This window comes from Varanus komodoensis, unplaced genomic scaffold, assembly GCF_004798865.1.
Source record: "Varanus komodoensis strain SLA01 unplaced genomic scaffold, ASM479886v1 scaffold20_1, whole genome shotgun sequence".
Taxonomy (NCBI): Eukaryota; Metazoa; Chordata; class Lepidosauria; order Squamata; family Varanidae; genus Varanus; species Varanus komodoensis.
The window spans coordinates 12,179,638-12,200,467 of record NW_025335587.1 but is presented as its reverse complement, the minus strand read 5'-3'; the positions used below and the strand labels follow the sequence as shown (position 1 = coordinate 12,200,467).

Sequence of the window (20,830 nt, the reverse complement as noted above, 5' to 3'; positions counted from 1 at the left end):
TGGAACGGAATGAGAAGCATGTCAGAAAAGGGAATCTAGGCGTACAAGGAGACATGTCAGGCCGATTCTCAAGCTCAGGCTCCATATGGCATCCCCGGCCAAATCTGACCAGAGTAACTTGTGGCTGAATCCTGATGGATGAAACATTCGGCGAAAACCACCATGACTTCTGCATGAACCCAGAGGATTTTCATGTGGCCATGGGTCGCCCCACTGGGCAGGCGGCAGGCTGCAAGGTGCCCTTTCGTTCCAACGGGACTGGAAGCCTTCAGCTAGCAGCCAATCTGAACACAGAAATTAAAAAATAATCACCACCGCAAGAAAACAGCACGGTTGCTCCACAAAATCTGCTGTGAATCGCCTCCCCAGCTCTCTCCCCGGGTTGTAAATCACAAGACGCAAAACCCGGTCTTACCCTGAAGAGCAAAAGAAGCCAAGAACGGGTGTGAGGGCCACTCCTTGAAGCCCGGTGGACTTCTGTAGCTACAGCGACGGAATGAGCAAAAGCACGGCTGTGCCCCTCCCGGGGGGTTTAAAGCCGGCTCCAAACAAACAAAACGAGCCCCCCAACCCAACCCCATTCCTTCCCCACAGTTTGAGCTGGCCTCAGGACAGCGCTCTGGACATTATCCTCGCCCTAATCTGGGTGTAGGGAAGAAATTTGGCCCCACGCCCATCCTTCTTCCCCTGCAGCTACAAGCCCCGTTTCGGAACCCCGACTCCTCTGGATCATGCCTGGAGACGACCGTACCGCGAGCAGGGGCCAGATTCTACGTGGGATGCATAGAATGCGGAGGGGGCTGTGGAGAGGCAAGAGGAGAGCCTTCTTCAGTTGGGGCAAATTTGTTTCCTGCTGTTGCAGCAGACTCGACACAAAGCAACACACTCGAGTTACAGGTGAGGCTAGTTTTGCTAAGCGGAGGGGAAAACTTCCCAGAGCTGCAAGATGTTTGGCAGTAGAACCAACTATCTGGAGAGGCGGTGGACTCTCGTTCAGGGGGGCATTTAAAGCAAGGTCTGATGGCCAACCAGCACCCATGCAGGCGGGGATGAAGATGTTCGAGATGACCTGCATCCTCCACGCTGGTGAAGATGAACATCACGATGTTCGAAATGATCAGCATTCTCCAAGCTCCATCCCAGTGCTTGGGTCCAATTCTGTTCGCAACTGTTGCTTGCTCGGTGCAACTAAGAATTGAGCAGCACCCAAACGGAAGAGTTTCCCCACATGTGCACAGATTTCCTCGTTCAGGAATCCACTTACTCCATTGGCAAAACCGGGGCTGCTTCGGTCTACTGAAGCTAAGCGGGGCATGGCTGCGTGTTCTGCAAGCGACAGAGGAATTCCCACACATCCCTGGCCAGCCATGCCAAGGTAGCGGCATCGCTTCTGCATCAGCCGTGGGCAGGACCAGGTGACTTTTAGGGGCTCTTCTAATGCCAGTTTCCCCGTCGTCCTGATCCATGGGCAACATCCCCACACTGGCTAGCAAGTGCACATCCGGCCCCGCTGGGCTGCACTGAGTGCAACTCTTGAACGGCCAACGTTTCAAAGGCTGAAGGCCACACGCATCTTCTGGTGCAGGGAGTGGGCGGTGATTCTGCGGCTGAAAGCTCTGGAAGCGCGGTGGGCACTGGCTCTGGTCCTCCTGTTTGAGGGAAATCACACCTGCGGCAAAGCCGATGCTGCTCGGACTCCTGGCTTGGCGCGCGCAGCAGCAAGCTGGAAACAGGAAGAAAGTGAGGAGGGCCACTTTCCTCAGGAAATGCCCTCCACTTCCCTTCCTTGATTCCCGTGTGCTACAGTGTCTAAGTATTCTTACAGAAGGAATTTATAGACCCAAATGGGCCTTAAAGCCATTTTTGCGACTGTTCCGGGCAAAACCGCATTTCTTACAAGTCACCTTCCTATTCAGGTTGGAGCAGGCAGAACGAGGATGCCAGGAACTAATGAACTGGCCCCATCACAGACTGGTGAGGGCGTGACACAGGCAAACCAACGGCAGCAGCTCAGTTTTGCCAGGGTGCCTCTGCTCAGTGACAGCCAAACCCTGGTCGGGCTCCCACTGAAGCAAAGTTTCTGCATTGCCCACCCCATTCTGGGTGCCCCTCCAACCCAGAGACACCATCGTGGTTTGCAGGAACTAGAGTAGGGCTGGGCAACTAGTGGCTCTTCTGTTCATTGGCCTATAATTCCCATCATGCATCAGCACTGGCTATGCTGGCAAAGGCCTATGTTTCGTGTGTGCCCGCCTGGATGAGATTCCCAGGCGCACACGGGAGATGGAGGGCTCTGGTGGGAATGGCGGCCCAGATGTGGAGCAGGGGGAGCGGGGAGCTGACCCAGCCACGTCTCAGAGTCCTCACTCTGATATGGGAGTGGCTGAGTCGAGCGAGGCCCCGGCTGCCCAAACTCTCCCGGTGAGCCTGCCCAAGTCAGCTCTGGATCAAAGCCCTTCAAGGACGACCACCGAGCCCCCTGCCACTCCTGGCTGTGGGAAAGAAGCTGGAAGGGAACAGGCTGGCGAGGGTTCTCGGGAGGAGACCTTGACACCCCAGAAGACGTGGACGCGAGGGCCCGTTGACGCACCGGCCGGCTGGACCAATAAGGGGCTCAGTGGGAAGCGTGTCAGTGCGCTCACTTCCACGGCGTGCCCCCCTCTGGAGACTGACCCCGAAGGGCTCATCAGCAAAGCGTGGGTGAAGGGGGGCAGGCGAGGGGTCAACTTTCCACCCGGGGTGCATGTTCGAGGCTTGTGAATACGTTGTTTCTGTATGGAATCCAGGCTCTTCCAATAATGGCTGAAGGGCCGGCCTCGTTTGGGAGGGGTTGCCTAGCTCCCACTCCATGGCACTGGCAAGAGGACAGCTTCCCGTGCGGAGCAGCCTGCCCCAGTAGGACTGCCTAACCGAGCCCTCGCACGAAGCTGCCTCAAACCAGGCCAGACGGCTTTGGCCCCCTGGCATGCTGCACTCTGACTGGCAGGGGCTCTCCAGTGTCTCGGGTACAGAGTCGTCCTTCCCCATGGCCCACGACCTTGTCATCTGAAGTGGAGATCTGGAGGTCTGAACCAGGACTTTCTGCACGGAAGGCAGATGTGCCCCCGTCGAACTCTGGGCCCTCCACCCTCAGCCAACCTATCAAACAACAGCCGGGTCTCCCCCTGCCTCATCAGGGCACCCCGCCAGCTCAAGTCACCGCCAAGCCTCTTCTGCTTGCGCCCACTTCTCCAAAGACCGCCACCTTTGCTGCTCTGCTCCCTCTCGCCTCCTGGCTGGCCACGTGAAGAAAAAGAGGCCGTGCCAGCACCCATTTATTTAACCCGAGGACAGCCGCAACCCGAAAACCTTGAAACCCCCTTACACAACTGTTTTGGCAAGGCCTTCTGCCTCCCGACAAACATGAAACTGTGTTTGCCATTTGTCCCAGGAATCCTGCATTAATAAACATGAAGAGGAGCACTTTTTACCTCCCACACTCAGTGACAGACGAAAACAAAGACCAGCTGTCATCATCAATGGATCCTTGTTCCACACATAAAGGCCTAATTGCATTTTATTTCAAGCCTACACATGGAAAACTTTACTGATGGCGTCTTGTCGATCTCAGCTTCTGGTATCCCGGCTGACACGCTGCACGGCCAGTTTTGTTTTGGTTGTTAACACCTTCGCTGCCCCAGATCCGACCAATGAACGGCTGAAGTGAGGTTTGGGGTGAGGGGGCTGTTTCCTTACTGGAAACATTCTACGCATCCATCAGACTTACAAGGACCAACAAGTGATTCCGGATTTTAAAAAATCAGGCACTGACATTCACTCCCTCCAACTGTGCACTCAAGGTGGTTGGCCAGCCGGGGGAAGCCCAAGATTTGCAGAAGTGCAAAAGATGTGAAAAAAAATAAAGGGAAGGGGAAACAAAATTAAAGGAGGATTAACGCACAATTAATGCTGATTATGCACAATCACTGAGAGCCGCAATCAGTGAGAGTCGGCACGAGAAAACCCGAAAACAGGGGAGGAGGACGTGGAATGCCCTGAAGGAGGCCCTGCCAGCCGGCTCGAGCCCTGGATCCCAGCGGACTTGTTACTGGGAGTTCATGGGAGAACTGGCACAGCACCTCTCCAGGCACGTTGCAACCCAAAACAGCACCGGCAGCAGGCTGGAATAGAGATGGGTCTGCAGCCTGGTAGAACCGAAAGATCTGACCAGACTGCCAAAAACTAGTTTGCGGAGGGGTGGTGCCTCAGACCGTAACGAGCTGGATCGGCCCACACCCGGGGCACCCGTGCGCTGGTCCAGCCTCAGCCCACGCAGAAGCTGTGATGGAAGCCCCACCTGCAGGGGAGGAGGCGCCTTCCTGCTGGCATTCCCAGGAGCGGTTCAGGAGCCTCACCACCCTGGCCGTGCCAGTTGTGCAAGCCACCTGGCCGAGCGGCTTCGCTTGCCAACAGCTCAGCCTCCTGCAGGAGCAAATCCCACAGGCTGCTGCCACCGCTGCTGCTAATACACCATCACGTGTACGTCCTGCCTTTTCTCCTCTTCTGAGGAATCCAAGACAGCTGACACGATCGGGAGTAAAGCTTCCCCCGTCTCCTCACTTCCAGAACAACAGACCGCTCTTTGGCAAAAACTCTCTGTTCTCGGAAGTACAACCAGCCAACCCTAGCTAGCAATAAGGGGAGTCTCTGAGCATGCACAGAGTGGCTCACTGAAACCAAGCTAGAGGCTACTTCCCAGGGCCCCTCTGGAACCGGACAAGCCTCCTGGGGGGGCGGGGGGTTGTGTGGGCTCAGTGGCAGGCAAGCAGCCACCCTCCCCACATGCAGACCCTGTGACTCACGCGTGGGTGACCGAGAAGCAGTAAGACTTACTGAGGGCTGGGGTGCCAGGCCAGGACTGACGTGTGGACCATTCTCCCAAAGGCGGGAGGGAGGAGAAAAGCGCTGTGCCAGGATCGAAGGCAGGACAGGAAGAAGGCCACCAGGACTGGCCTCGGCACAGTGGCAATGCCAGATTGACACCGAGGGTTGGGCCCGGGAGGATGTGGCACAGGGTGGCAGCGGAGGCATGCCCTCGGGAAAAGTGCCTGCAGGGGCACATGGACAAAAGACTTCCCCAAAAGAGGGAATGGCAGGGGTGCAGGCTGGGACGCGTGGTGCCTGCTCGACTTCCCATCCCGCAAGAGGCTGCTGGGGCTCCAGTCCACTTGTTCGGGGACCCGTCATCTCAGGGGTGCCTCCGGTGTAGAACCCTCACGCCCAACAGACGTCCGGTGGAGGGAGCTTCATTACGGCAGGGGAAGCGGGGCAAGGAAGCAAGGCTGGCGGCACAGCGCCCTGCTTTCAGGAGTGCCCTTCCTGGGTGCAAAACATGCGAGGGCTGCCTGGTGCAGGACACGCAGCTCGCCCACTCCGTGAGCAGAAAGGACGGCATCCAGGGAGGCCACGTTCATGGTGAGAAGTCAGTGATCGAATGTCGCCGGTGGCTCAGATGGTCTGAGGTAGTATTATACACGGACAAGGAGAAACTGGACAAGCTGCTAGTGGATAAAGGTTAGTGAGGCCCTGGAGAGAGCTTCTTACGTAGGAAGACAAGAAAACCGAAGATCCTTCAGCACCGATCTGCTGCGCTGAAGCTGCTGCCAAGTCCATTTTGCTGGAGGAGAGGGCTGAGCCCTTCGTTTCTAGTGCCCCAGATAGTCAGAGAGCTGCAAGAGGTTGGGCCCTGTTGAGCTGGAGCTACAAATCCCTGATTCCCCCAACCCCGTCCACCCTGCAAGAAGCCTGAGTGGAAGCCTTGAGTTCGTCAAGGCCTCCAGTACCTGGTCCAAAAATAGGCCAGGCTGTGAGTCAGTACTGCAACTTGGTGTATCTCATTCTTCCGCTTACTCAGGGGTGGTTTGGAAAGAGTGAAAGAAGTGTAGTCTAAAAGTAAGAGGCAGGAGCCACCACGGTCTAGGCCTCCAAGGCGGGATCCGAATGCACTGAGCTCTTTAGTGCCCGACTGTGGCATCTGGGGAGGATGCGGAAGGCTGGATGGAAGGGGGAGTCGGAGTGATGGTGGTCTTGTGCCGGGGATGGTCCTTGGGAGATCGAGATGGCTCAGTAAGCAGAACTGCCGACAGGAGCCGGTGGGTCAGGCAACGGATTCAGCTTGACATCCTGAGAGAAATGAGGTGGGAGAGGGCAGAGGAGACGGAATGGTGGGCTTCTCGAGTCCAGTGGGGTGGAAGAGCCTGGAGGTTGGGTTTCTGGAAGTGTGGATGCTGTGCGGGCGAGTGCTGGCTTAGGGTGCCCCGGGTGTCGGCAGCAGAAGTGCCAGTGTGGATGGAGACACGGCCAGCATCCCCAGGGTGGAGGGTGCTCCTCCGAACAGCGCGGAGCAGCCCTGGGGCACCGGGAGCGCCTGGGGCAGTCCTGGCGGGTCTCATGACAACGCCAGAGGACAATTCGCGAAGGAGCGGAGGATGCCGGTGGGATGCGTCAGTACAGAGGCAACCTCAGCCTTCCAGGACATGGGACAGGTGCTGAGAGAGAACACACGGCTCCAGTGAGCAGCATTCCTGCGTCCAGTGTGGCGAGCCAAGACGCTGGAGACGATCGGTGGCGTCAGTCACACAGAATGCGTGGTTTTCCCAGGCTCTGTTGTGGTGGCCACGGAGCTGCTTGTGGGGCTGCCTAGCCCCCAGTGGCTGGGCTGGGGTTCAAGCAAGCTCAAATCCCGTGACTGAGTCTTCTAGATGAGTTGCCTTTCCCCCGCTTGTTCTCGTGTTCCAAGGCCCGGTGCAGGCCCCTTGTTTCAAAGCTCGGTCTGTTTGACCTGCCTAGGGTCAAACATGGGAGCCAACGGGCCAGTCTTGAGCTGCTGGGGACAGCCAGCGTCCTGGTACTGGACAGGCTGGTACCCCCAAGCCCTGGTCTCCATCGTGCTGGTCAGGGAAGCTGAAGAGGTGTGTGGAGGCCATGGTGGCCCAGGTATGCCCACGCTCCCCAGAGGGCTCGAAGAGGGCTTTGCTCTTCCTCCTGGCCTACGTGGCCAAGGCTGGCAGTGCAAGCCGGGCTCCTCCCGTGGACCACTCCAAGCCACAGGAAGCCATAGGAGTGCCCGTCAGCCTATGGCATCTTCCCACTAGAGTGGGTCTCTTTCTTGGAGAAGGGCACTGGCAGGCGTGTGCCCCAGGATGAGGGGAGAAATTAAGAGGAAAAAGCCCAGAGAAGGAAGGAAGGAAGAACTGAGGAAGGAGGAAAAGAAGCTCCATTCAGTGCTGGAAAGGGGTCAAGAGCCTTTTTTTAAAGTATGTGATGCAGGAGAACAACCCAAATGCAGTCAGTCGCTGCAGGGAAGGGAAAGAAACTGAGAGGAGAGTGAGAGCAGTGCCTGGAGCATGTGCAGAGGGCTCCAGCCAAAGACTCTGCTTGGTTCTAGAATGTTCTGAATGACTGCTCTACGCAGACGCACAGCCCATCTGCAGGAGCCACAGAAACCAGAGAGAACTGGCCCTGGGCCAACACTCCGACTGATCCAATGGGCGACCCCAGCGTCTCTTTCTCAGGCAGTCGCCACCAGTTCAGCATATATAGGAAGTTGGGATCTTTTGTCCCAATGCTTATTTCTTTATACCCACTCCCACTGCAACACATTTGCCATTTTAATGCCCATTTCCCCAGTCTGCAGGCGGCCTCTTCAGAATTCCTTACCATCCATTGTTTAAACCTTTCAAAATGACTTAGCTCTGTCAGGAAACTGAGTTGCTTGACTACACACTCAAACTCCAGATTATTGATGAACGAGTTAAAAAGAATCAATCTCCTTATAATCAATGATTAATATCCCTCCACTACAAGAAGTGACTATTTATCCTACCCTTTGTTTTCTTTCTTTTCTCCAATTAATGCCTGAGTTTTTTTACTGGCTATAACTCGCTATCAGGATAAATGGCTTGGCTTGCAAAGTTACATGGGCAATGAAGACCAAGCTCTGCCCTCAGGGAGCTTACAGTTCAAAAGAGAAAGTGCAGGAAACAACGGATGCAGGGAAGAACGGGATCGAATCCCATCATCTCATGTACTCGAAGCATAGTTAGTCCCAAAACCGTCTTCTCCTTTAGGGGAAAATATCCAAGAGTAAGAACAGGGTAATATTCACCCAAAGATCTGTTTGAAGCTGCCTGGTTTCGACCCCAGAGCCCTTGAGGCAGTTCGCACCAGAAACCGAAACAATCGAACTGCTTGCGCTGCCTTTGTGAGGGCCCGTTCCCTTGTTGCAAAGTCGCGAGCAGGCCTTGGATTTCACGGGGACTTCTGGCGAGGTGACACGCCGAAGCGCAGCACGTGGTGCGGCCTGGGCGCACGGCCCTCGCCACCGCCTCGATGGCTGCTGGCAGGGGCCCTGGGCCTGCTGCGGATAAAATGCCCTGAAGCCCCATATAAACCAAGGGGGCGGAGTCAGCAGAGGGCGCCCATCGCCAGGCATGGGGACGGCGGCGAGGCTGCGGCCGCCCTCACCAGCACCAGCACCAGCACCAGCACCAGCACCTCACTTCAAGAGCGCTGCTCGAAGCTGGCTTGGCGGCTCAGAACTCGTGCAGAACGAAGAGGGAAGACAAGGGCCCTCTTTCCACGGCTGCCACAGACACGCTTGTGCCTGTGCACGGAGGGAGTGCAACAGGGAGTCGGGCCGGGAAGGCAGGAGGGCCCTGGCGGAGCGAGCCCTCCTGCGGCTGCCACGTGTTTTCCCCCAGAAGCCCTTTCAGGGCAACGCTGCACGAAGACGGGGCCCCGTCCTGGAGGAAACCACAGAGGCTCCTCCAGTGGCCTCCCCACTGTGCTGCGTGGGGCAGGAGCAGTGAATTAGGGCGGGGGCTTTTCAGCTCCACCCTGAAGAGGCCAAAATGCTGGGAGTTTCTTGCCTGTTTATCCTGCAGCTCTTGGCCACTTTTATGTTCGGGATGATAGTGCTCTTGCCCATTGTGGTGGTTGAATTGTGAGCCCAAAAAAAGTGGGGGAAAAGCAGGAAAGGGAAAATAAATATAAGTACCACAGGATACCAAGTCTGGAATAAGAACCCTGAAGCGATACCGCTAATGTTTTCATGGGCAATGATCCCGAGGCAAAACACCGCATGCCTCCAGCCTGAGCTCAGAAGAAAGCACGAAGCGCTGGGGCCCAAAGCAGCCGGCCGAGAAGGGTGGCCGTAAGCCATCGAGTACCGAAAAGCTTGCAATTGGCACCGTTCTGCTTTCTGTGCCCTCACCCAGCATCAACCTTGATCGCGCGCATCAACTGATATTGGAGAGGGAGACACGGTGGGAGCACTTGCTTTGCATAAAGAAGATCCTGCGTTCCGTCCCCGGCTTATCCGGCTGATGTGGAAGGGTGCGAGGAAAGCATCTCACCGCCTGAGAGCCAGGGGAGCCCCTGCTGGCCAATGCCAAAAAGCAGGCGCATCTCCGAATTGGGCGGACTCACCCGACCACATCCTATGGGACAGCCTGCAGGTGGCTTCTCCCGCGGCTGCTCAGCAGCTGCATTTGTGCAACTCAAGGGAAAGGCAGTCCCCTGCCAAGCAGGGCCAAGCAGCAGGACTAAGGACCCGACTCTTTTATGTCCCCTCGCCCAAGGCACGAGCACACTCAACACACACGGCTCCCACCAAAGTGGGGACTGGCGAGTCTTACTTTGCCGTTGTTTCCTCATCGTATTTTGTCTTCAGGTCAAATAATTCCGTCCGCGTCTTTTCCAAGGCTGGAGGGAGGGGAAAGAAGCAACACGCCAAGGCATTACTGACATGGTAAGAGTCATATCATGTTTTGCTTTTTCTGTTTTTAAAGGCCACTCAATTACTATTGAGCTATAAACTGTTCCCTGTCTGAAAAGTCATCTTGCATTAAGCTTTCTCTCTGACCAAACAAACTCACACTGTAGAAAAACAATGCTTAAAAGCTTTTCGAAATTCTTTCTTTCAGAAAACACACAGACGCTCAACCAACACCAACCACTGCTTGTTCCAGGAACAGTGAAAGTTTCCAGATCCTGCCCTGCTCCATCTTAGCTACATGCACTGCTGTCCATTTGCAGTGCTGCTTTTCTGACACAAACCCTCTGCAGTGGCTCATGCGGGGGCTGGTTTTGGCTCCAGATGGAAAGGCAACTGGTTGGCTGCAGCTCTGAAAGGCAGGAATGAGCTGCCAGAGGAAGGGGCCAGAGGGCAATCCCCCCACTGCTAACGTCTATGGGATGCCCGATCCAGCTTCCCCAACCCAATCGCCAGGGCCCTTTCAGAAATGCAAGTGCCAAGAACTTCTGACATAGGAGCCGACTGAGATGAGGTGTGTGTGTGTGTGTGTGTGTGTGAGTGAGAGTGAGTGAGAGAGAGAGAGAGGGGGGGGGATCCCTCCATCAAGGGGCACTGGTGGTGGCTGGGATGGCAGCCCTGGCCAACCAGTATTCAGCAGCTGGTCCTGCCCTCACCACACGGCAAAAGGATTCGCTGCCCCCGCCGCCAATGGGCTCATTTGCGCATTACGGCCTGCTGATGTGAGAGCCGTCCTCTTATACTGCGCTATCTCCATGGGCACCAAGCAGCGGGCTACTGATTTCCTTTGTGGGCAGGACCACGTCTGGCCTCCCACGTGATCGCAGAGCTGCCTGAAGGTGTGCAGGTCAACACATTCCCGTGGTTTTGTGTGAGAGCTGCTCCCACATCGGTGGCCGAGACGCCGGCACGAGGCTTCTTTCTGGGCATTTCTATGCCAGGCATTCAAATCACTTCCGTAACGTGCCTGGCTCGCTCCCCCGGCGGAACGCCATGGAAATAGACGGCTGCTCCAGACGCGAAGCCAGCATCCCCCAGGCGGTGCCCTCCAGATGCAGAGGCCTGAACTGCCCAGAATGCTGCACGCCTGGCTGCGGACAGCCGTTCAGCAGCAGCTCCCTGCTGAGCCGTGTCCAGGGAGGGTGGAGCAGGACACTGCGTCTGGGGAAAAGAGGGCCTGCTCTCTGCCTCGGCGGGCGGTGGCCATGGTACTGGCTCACGTCGGTGCCGCTGCTACTTTAAATCGGGTTCGTTGCCCCGCTTCCCAGCCAGTTTTCACAGTACGCCGTGGCTACCTCTCTGGGTCCAAGGGCCAAGACCCAATCCAGGCTTTTAGTGTGGGTTTGGGGCAGGACCTGCAGAACCCAGGAAACCCAACTGCACTGCTTCTCGGGGAACTGCAGAGGGCTGGGCTGGGACTCGGCGATGACTCTCCGCCGATGTCAGTGCGGCCTTCAGGCAGGTGAGGCTGAGCCGGCTGCAGCCGGCCTTGCCTACATCCCAGCCTCTGGCTCTGGGCATGCAGGCACGGCATCCGCCCCGGGCAGCACGGCCTGGACCGCCCCGGGGGCCACTCTCCCACTGCCCACGGGCACAAGTAGCGGAGGCAAAAGGGCAAACCTGTCTGCAGGGCTTGCGCCTTGTGCTCGGCCTCCTCCAGCTTCGAGGCCGTCGACATCTGCGTCTCTTGCAGCATTCTGGAAGGAGAGAACCCGGCACTGAAAACAGGCCTGTGTCTGGGCAACAGGCAGCGTGGAAACAGAAATGCACAATCGCCCATTTCAGATCATGCCCTCGCCAGCGGCAAACTTCACCCCCGCCCCCCCGGGGCTGGAAAGAACGGCCAGAGCCCCCGCTCCGCCCCCCGGGGCTGCAGATTGTGGATGGCAAGGCCCACGTGCAGCCAGCAGCTTTGGCACCAGGGAAAGTGGGACGTGGCTCCGCCCTCTTTGCCACCCCCGAGCCCCCAGCTGCCTTGGGGCCAGGCATCCCTCTGGCTGGAAAGCGCAGCCCTCCCAGCTGGGCAGGGACGGGCCCCTTAGTCACACTGAAGGGAGCCTGGGACAGGCGGAACCCCTCACACAGGGCCAATGGGTGCTGCCCGCGCATCCCTGCTCCCTGGAAGAGGGGCAGGTGGAGAGCAGACATTGTGGACTTCCGCTCCCAGCACTCCTGACCACTGCCCGGGTGGGCAAGGACCTCCACGAGAGGAAGTCCAGAAGGCCTGGAGAGCTTCCTTCTGCATGCTTCTGCCTTCCCCAGACTGGTGCCCCCAGGCGTGGACTACAGCTCCCATTATCCCCGACCTGCACGGCCACTCTCTCTCAAGAAAGCCAAGTGGAACCCCAGGATCAAACGGGTCAAGAGAGACGGGTCTGCATGGCACAACATCCTCAAGGGCACTGGAAAGACCAGGAGCCCCCAAGCAGCGGCCAGAACCACAGGCCCCGGACCAACTCTGTCTGGGATGTGCCACGGTTCAGCCCCGGGTCTCTGCCAGGGACTACATGAGAGCACACAAGTGCATGCTCCCTCCCCACTAGTACTTCCCCTCGGTGCCCTCCAGGCGTTCTCGTGTTAGCATTAGCAAGGCAGCCCGTTCCCTTTCTTCTGTTTCCTCAGGAACCGCCTAAAGTAAGAGAAAGCCCAGGTTTTCCAGAACTAGCACGGACCGGATGAACTCCGTGTGGAGCCTCGTGACTCTGAGGGCCACACGTGGCCTGCAGGCTCTGCACCCAGGATCACCAATACGCTGGCCTTGCCCTTTCGGAGCACTTCTACACACACGATCTCAGCAGTATCGCTATTCCCCCAAACTGCTTCAGCCTTGTTTTAATCAAAATGTTTTCATTTTGCTGAGCGCTTTCAAGTGGACTGAGATCTCACCACTTTGCTAATTTCTCTATTTTACCTGCATTCATAATTTTAGCCACCCTGTTGTTGTTTTTCTATCTAAACTCCCCTAACAATCTGACAGATACAGAACGACAATGGATGGTCAAGACTAGTTCGGGGAGGTGTGATCCAGGGACCTCCTGGTTCTCCGCTTACATTCTTAGACCAGGACTGTAATTTCAATTTAAGAAAGAGGCAGCTGAGGGCTGGGGATGACATTCTGATGCCGCCGTCAGGGATCACAAATTCCCGCCAAACACCTGCTTAGGATGCACTTTCACGCACATCTGCGTACGTTAACGTACCGTTCTTTCTCTGCAAAGTCATTCTGCAACTTTTGTTCTTTCTCAAGAGCGATGGTCTCCGCTTGGTTCTTCAGGGTCTGCTCATACTCCCGAATTTTCTCTTTAAGTGCTTTTATTGTCACCTCTGGAGGAGGATGGGGCCGCAGGAGTGGGCACCGGAGCGGGCGGAGAAAGAAGACAACAGGTAAACACTTGCGCACGGCTGCCGAGCGCACACCTCTCTTCCGCTTGGAAGGGGCAGCGGCTGTGGCAGAAGCGTGGCTTAAACTTTAGCTCTTCAACTCTGACACAAAATCAATGACTACGAGTCCCTTTGGAGACCTTTTACTCCCTAAATGCTAAACTGAACTTTAAATGTTTAAGGTTGAAAAGGATCAATGGACTTTGCCGGGAAGCAGAGCTAAGGTTTCCCTAACCTGACTGTGAAGCAGAATGGCGCATCCGTGGCAAGACAGCCCCCAAGCAGGCTCAGGAAGGGGCAGCGATGAGTAACGGGAAGCGGGTGTCTCCTGGCGCGGCCGTCAGCCCGTCTGGCTCGGCAGGGTCTGCAGGGACAGGCAGTGGCTTTCGGGCGGTCCCAGGAAAGGCTCTGCTCCAGCCCTACCTGGGGAGCCCAGACACTGGGCCTGGGGCCTTGCGCATGCCAAGGACGTGACTTCCCACTGACCCGTGGCCCTGCCCACGGCAGCCACAAACGTCCCGGTGCCTGTGACAGGAACTCCAAATGGGGTCCCCTCCCCAGAGAAGTTAACCTGTAAAGGAACGAGCCACTCGCTGGCCTGTAACCTGGAGGTTCGGCTACGCGTAGGATGACACTGCTGAGAGAAAGTGGCTAAGCTGATGCGGGGGGGGGGGCAGGTATATGAAGCAGGAGGGGCTGCGTGCCAGAGGCGGAGAGGCGGCAAGAAGTCATTGCTTCTGCACTTGCAGGCTGGGATACAGGGACAGAAACAGGCCCTGGGAAGGCGGAAGGGGGCTGAAATCCGTCCAGGCACTTTTCTGTACTGGGACAGGTTTTGCGCCATTTCCTTCCAAAGGTGATCTCCAGGCAGGCAGGCAGAGAGACCAGAGTGTGCAGTCTGCTGAAGAACTCCCTGTTCAGAGAGGCATTTGTGGAACTGAGCGTGTCTGGGAGAGCAGCACCGGGTGCACATTAGGGTCTGGAACATGGCATCGGGCATGGCACTCTCATGCAGAAATGTAGGAGGATAAACAGCTTCCCCGCTCCCCCTCTTCAGTTGCAGACGAACGGCTGAAACTTGCAGGCCACCCGCGTAACGGACAGCAGTCAGTCTAGCTGACCGAGGCCAAGGCAGTTTGGCTACTGCAGGAATGGCCAGAAGTGGCTGCTTTCAGGGTGAGCACCGGTCTCGTGGAAAGGGAGGCAGTTTGGGATTGAACAGGCTCTCTTCTCTCTCCTAGCCCAAGACATGCTTGGCTGCAAAGGCCAACCATGCACACACAAGCTAAAAACTGGAGCATTCTGGGGCACTTGCTCTCTGAGATAATGGCATTTTCATGTACAATGGCCACCTTTAACAGCTTGCCCATCCGCTTAAATAACTAACCTACATTACTTACATATCTGCACTCTGCCCTAGGGATAAACAAACGGCGACTACAGTGAAGGGTGCACATGCCTTGGTGGAAGCACATGAATCCAGAGAGAAAACGGTGCATTACTAAGTACTTGCTGCAGCTGCGGTGCAGGGCAGCGGCCGGGGCAGAGCCACAGGCACACGGACCGATGCGGGGACCTCGAGGGGGAAGATGGCTATCCTGAAGGTTAAACACGCGATGGCTCACTCAGGGAAAATGACGGGGGAATTAGGACAAGTACGAAGCGGTCCGGGAGATTCTGGCTCAGAAAGGATGTTCCCAAAGCAAAGCGGCCTGGGGGTGCTGCGGGGCTGGAATCTGAACCTGCCCCAGCATCGCCGGGGATGGCTTGCTCCCAGTCACTCATAAAGAGCCCTCATCCTGGCTCTGGATCGTGAGACATCTGGGAACCGGTTTTAAGAAGAAGCTTCCTCCACTGAGCACCACGGCATTTCTTCGACGTAAATGAAACCAAACCTTTGTGCTCACACCAACATTAAAACAGCACTCCCCACCGCCACACAATACCTTGATTTTTCACTTCTGCAAATTCTTTGTTGTATTCCTCAAGTGTTTCCCTAAGCTTCTGGTTCTCTGTTTCAATATCATGCATGCGCTGGACTTTCAGCTGGAGTTGTTGCCCCAGATCCAGGGCTGGAACAGGATCTGAACAGGAGAAAGACATGGAAGGCATTGATCAGGAAGACCAGGTCAAGTCAGCGCCACCCGAGACCTACCCCAAGCACTCGGCAGAGGGGCCGCACCCTGCGCCCTCCAGCAGATCTTGGTGAGGTATCTCTTAAGGTGCTGGCCTTCGTCTTGCAGGTCCTTCAGAAGGCTCGTGGCTGGCTGCACTCGCTGCCCCTCCTTCTGGAGCCCCCTGCCAGACCAGGACCAGGAAGACTCGAGTTCAAATCCCAGCCCAGCTGCAAGGCTCACCGCAGGACCGGCAGTCAGTCATTACTGCTCCACCCAGCCCGTGCCACTGGAGTGCGATGAGGATAAGTTGCGGTGGAGAAAACCAAGCACCTCGTCCTCCGCTTCTCGGAGCAAGGGCACCGTAGAAGCAAGAGGCAAATTCAGACAGCGGAGACACTCATGACGAGAGGGACACAGTGGCACCGTGGCGTGCCGAGAGGAAGGCAATGGGGGGGTGGGGGGACATGGAAAGGCAACCGGAGAGACCAAACCAACCAGAAAAGGGCACCGGGCAGCACCCATGGGACCTTCCTAACGGCCTGCTTTCACTGCCCCTATTCACTAGGGACGGGCTCTGTCGGCCCAGGACAGAAGATGCACCCTGTGCTGGGGGGTCCCGCCCATGAGGCATCTCAGCTGTTCGGGGTGCTTGCCATTTCACACACAAACAGCCTTCTCCTCCTGGGGAAGTGGCAGTGCTGGACTGGAGCAGGGCCGGAATCAGGCTGCCTCTGGAGTGTTTTGGGCGCAGGACGGAAGCACGCGCGCATCCCCGCTGAATTCTGACTGGATCGAACGGGCAACTGCCCGCTCCCTCACCGTCCACCCGGGACGCTCCGTACACGAAGCCCGTCCACAAAGGTGCCGCAATACACCTGCCCCCGGAGCCGGACAGGCCCATTTTGCCGAGTGGCAGGCGCAGCCGCAGGCTTCCAGACAGGGGAGAATCCTGGAATCCAAGCAGGTCTCATAAAACAGCGCTGCATACATTTCAGCGTTGGGCGCCAGCTTCACTTGTGAAATGGCTACAGAGATTTAGTCTCCCACCGAGGAATGTTAAACACACCAATCTCGGAGGATCAACAACAGTACATATTAGGGAGCTGGCTTAATTTGCCGCCGCCACAATCATTAATTTCACAGACCACCCTCAGTGGCTGGAAACACATAATAAGCCCATTGTACCTCTGCAAGAGCACTGAGCGCAAGCCCGGGCGCTTTGCGACACGTCAGCCCAGCGCCAGAGTTTACAGTAGAACAGGACTGGGTTATGTTGAGCAGAGAGGCAGGGTGTGCTGCGTTGTGTTACTGCTCTCCGAAAGGGCTTCCTGCAAGGTGGGGAGGGGAGGGGGGGGGGGGGGCACCAGGGCTGCTTATCACTTGCCCTCGCGGCACATGCATACTTTATGACTACATCGCTTTCTCATTTGTGGTTTTTAGGTGAGGGCTGCTTTTTCCCCCTCCATTATTAGCACTGCTAAAATATTCATCTCACATTACATTTTTCAGAAAGTTAGTTAACATGGGAAGGATTTGGGAGCAATTATAATGTCTAAGTGGCAGGTTGGGGAGGCAAAGCCCCCGCACGACTGTCCAACTGAGAGTCAGGCCACTGATGACCTGGCTGGCTGAAAGGGACCGCCCGGCTGCAGGGTCTCCCAGGTGGAGGCACCGGGAACAAGATGGGGAGGGGATGTGCCCCCAAGCAGGCTTCCTGGCTGCAGCTCCTTGGGGCGGAAGGGGCGTGGCAAGCCCTACTCCATGGGGAGCAGCCTGGAGGCAAAGAAGTGCTCAGGGCGGCACGACGACAGGCCCCTCGAGGCCTCAGCCCGGACCGCCCGGGATGCACACGTGCCCTACCCTTCACAGGCCGTGGGTGGGCTCTCTGGGTCAAATCCAGTGTAAAGATAAAGAACCGAAGAAGCGAGAGCCGGGGGTGGGGTGCGAGGGCTGGATGCCCCCCAACATTTAGCACCTGGAGAGCAAGCAACACAGGGTTCTCTTCACAGCCGCCTGTGCTGTGCGGAGGAGGGCTTTGCATTTTCCTCTAATACAGATTCTCATCATAATTATTTCCCATCGTTGTCACTCACAAATACGCAATCCCCTTTGTTCTCTTTTTCAGGGGAGCATTTCTGCTGTCTGGTCTTGGGGTATGTACCTGCTGTACATCTTGCCCCAGCACACACTTTAACCAGGATGTTAATTTTGGAGGACCCACGAGATATGCAAACCAGCCAGCCTCCCCTAGACTAAAATTAGCTGGGAATTTATATGAACCATCATTCTTGGTACCCCCCGCCCGCCGGTGCCCCCCAGCACTACCAACATCTACATTCTAAAATGAATAATGACTAAACCTTTAGTCAATAAATTCCCAAATCCCTGGAAAGCATTATATCGTAAATGAAAATGTTGGCGCTCTCATAATTATTCATCAGGATATGTATATTTAATTTAGCTCTATTAAAGGTTAATGTCAAAGAAGCAAAACAGTCACAGAATAAAGTATGAAGAGAATGTTAAAACCATCTCCTTGCATTAAACTTCAAACTTTGCTTAAGCTGAGATGAATGATTAAAATGTCAACAGCTTCAGAATATTGTTTTGGGATATGTTAAGGAGGCCAAGCTGAAACAAGACTGCCCTGCTTTAATTTGTACAGCTTGTATTAAAGAAAACTCAATTACATCACATTTATAATGACCAAGACAAGACTCCACCACTCACCAGCCCAACGATTTCAATATTTCAGAACTCAAAATGCAAAGGCCACTAGAGGAAGGCACTGGGAACTCACAGGTATTCCCAAGGGTGACTTTTTAAATGTCTGTCGCATGGATGCTGTAATTCTAAGACTGGGGTGTACCTGAACCCCTGGAACAAAAATAACACTTTCTCTTAGGTGTGTAAATCTAGCACATACACCTCCAGAGGGCTGGAGAGAAAGTGCAAGATGCACCCTGGTTGTTAAACCTTACGAAAAGTTCTCAGGGGCAGCATTTCAGAGTGTGCAGGGGCAGAGATTCTGGGAAGCCGGTGTCATCCTGCCCTGGTGTGCTTGTGCGTCACACCCAGCAGGGTACAAGCAGCTCAAAGTGGCAGTGGGACAGGAGAGGGATCAGACACAGGCGAGAAACCTGCTCACTGAACTCGTGGGTTTGTGGTTTCATCGTGCGGAACGAGGGGAGAGGAAGGCCAAGAGTTCTGCTCAGGTTCTGATCTCCACCCTGACAGTGGCATGTAGCAGGTCTACCCTAATGCTGGAGTGGAGGTGCTGCACACACCTGCGCGCGCGCGCGCGCGCGCGCTCTCTCTCTCTCTCTCTCTCACACACACACACACACACACACACACTATTTTAAGGATACCTGCATTGTGCAGAGGGTTGAACTCAATGGCCTTACAGGACCCTTCTGACTCTACGATTTTACGTATAAACTGAGTGTGAAAATGATTTATATACTATATTGCTGAACGGAGCCAAAAGCACTGAAAAGGTCCTTCCAAAATGGAATGTTCTGCAGAGCTTTGTTCGATGTAAATTACTATTGCTAAGAACAAAGTACACTAATAAGCAAAGGCATTTAGAGGGAAGCGGAGTTGTGCTTGAGTGTTGCCCAGGCTTTCAGCCGAGATGGTCCATGCCGGAAGCAGGCCAAATCCATGCCTATCAAAAGGCAGTGCTTGAGAAGTGTCTGGTCCTCATGGAGGCAGACAAACTGCTTCTGGGCTTCATCATTTGGGACAGCTGGTGGGGATTCCCAGGACAGAATCTTTTATACATGGGGAATGGCAGCAGGAAATCCCGCAAGAAGAAATCTTAGCACACTGAGAACAGGGCTTCCTCTCCGGACAAGCGAGTTTTCTGCAAGCAGAGAGATGGTGCTTTGTGGTGCAGGGAAACAACTCTGGTCACATGAGTTGTCTCACAGCTTGCCCACCTCCATGAAAACAAGCCTTGCAGAAATTACCCAGACCTCAAGACCTCAATGTGGGATATCCTCAGCATGGGATGCCCTGAAGTCTCTGACCCCACAGCCAAGCTGGTGCTTTCCAGGGAACCTCAGAAGGGCCCTAGGTTCACTTTTCATGGGGCAAAACCTTTCAGTATGCACCATGAATGACTGGCCCAAACTCTCAGCCCCAGACTGGACTCTCAGCCCCAGAAGCAGCTCACTCACTTTTGCCCTGGAGCGGCAACGGCAAAACTTGGTCCCCGGGAACACGAGGGCGCTTCGCAGGCAAGCTGCCGTCCTCGAGAGGGGAAGGGCGAGCCCCGATGAGGCCTGTGTTCCAGCCCAGCCCGTAGGGTGGGGGAATGGACCACAGGATCTTTTGGAACCCTCCGGGGAGATGCTGGGACCGAACCTGGCCCTTCCGCAGGCAGGCACATGCCTTCTCACACCAAGCTAGTCCCCACTCCTGCTCTGGAAAACAGCGCCGTTCCCAAATCCCGACAAAGCCCTTTGCCAAGGGGGTTAAGCCACCAGAAGGGAACCGTAGCTGGGCCTCCCCGCCTATACCCATCCATTATTCTTGGAATGCTCCCATCTTCGCTGTTTTCCCTCCGGCTTCTTCTCATGCTTCATGACATTTGTTCTGGGATTTCCTTACTTGCTTGATTCCTGGCTTTTATTGTTTGTTCTTTTTCGCATACTGGTAGGTAAGCTGCCTTGAGCTTGATGAGGAAATACAAATATTTTTAAATTAAGAGTAAACAATATAGACAATACCTTTGCATTTTACCTTTTACTGATGTTTGCCACCAAGTTTCATCCAGAAATCAGAAACAATCAAATCATCCAGTATTTAGAAGTTTGGGAAAGCTTGAATCTTCTGTTAAATGAAAGGCCTGTTCCCACTGATACTAATCAATACGGAGTTTTAAAATGCTTTCCACCCACGGCACATGCCCCGACACTTGAAGGGACTGCTTCGAAAGAGGCATGGGGGTTATTCCCATCCTCACTCAGGGCGCCCCTTCCGAGGTTCGCATCCAAAATGGCACCACACGCCTGCACGGATTACTTTGTGCTGGGGCACTCTAGGCTAATGCAATCATATGATTACATAATTAACCCAGCTGTCTCATTAAGAAAATCAACTGGAATTCAGGGCATAATTAGTCATACAGCAATTAGCATGCTGATGAACAAAGATGATGAACATCCCTCTGGGTGGGGAGTATGCCGGGGCCACCCGCGCCCCCTCCAAAAAGAGGGCAAGCCCACCACAGCTGGAGGGGGGCCCGGCACCGAACCCTTGGCAGGCACACCTTGATCCACAGGGAGGTGGAGGAGGACGGGAAGCCTGGCAGGAGACGCGAACAGAAGGCCCCACGAGCACCAGAGGAGAGGAGCCCATTTCCCGCTCCACGGGAGGCACCATCGAGATGGGTCAGCCCGCCTTCCCGTCACCCTCACGCCCCAGGCCCTTTCTGCGTGCAGCCACAGCGGAAGCACAGAGTGCTCCTTCACGCCTCACGTGGCAGGCCAGCTTGCGAGGCCCACCCTGC

At 55.5% G+C, this 20,830-nt stretch overlaps 1 protein-coding gene across 6 annotated transcripts in view; it reads right to left on the bottom strand.

Annotated features, from left to right (window-relative positions):
• The window catches only part of CUX1 (cut like homeobox 1), a 300,846-nt gene that overhangs the window by 127,099 nt on the left and 152,917 nt on the right, over positions 1 to 20,830 (bottom strand). For all 6 annotated transcript variants that reach the window (XM_044429825.1, XM_044429827.1, XM_044429826.1 and 3 more), the window contains exons 5-8: positions 15,142 to 15,279; positions 13,015 to 13,138; positions 11,435 to 11,511; positions 9,678 to 9,744 (exon numbers count right to left, since the gene is read on the bottom strand). In XM_044429825.1, coding sequence (XP_044285760.1) covers positions 9,678 to 9,744; positions 11,435 to 11,511; positions 13,015 to 13,138; positions 15,142 to 15,279 — 406 coding nt within the window. The remainder of the gene's footprint in view (positions 1 to 9,677; positions 9,745 to 11,434; positions 11,512 to 13,014; positions 13,139 to 15,141; positions 15,280 to 20,830) is intronic.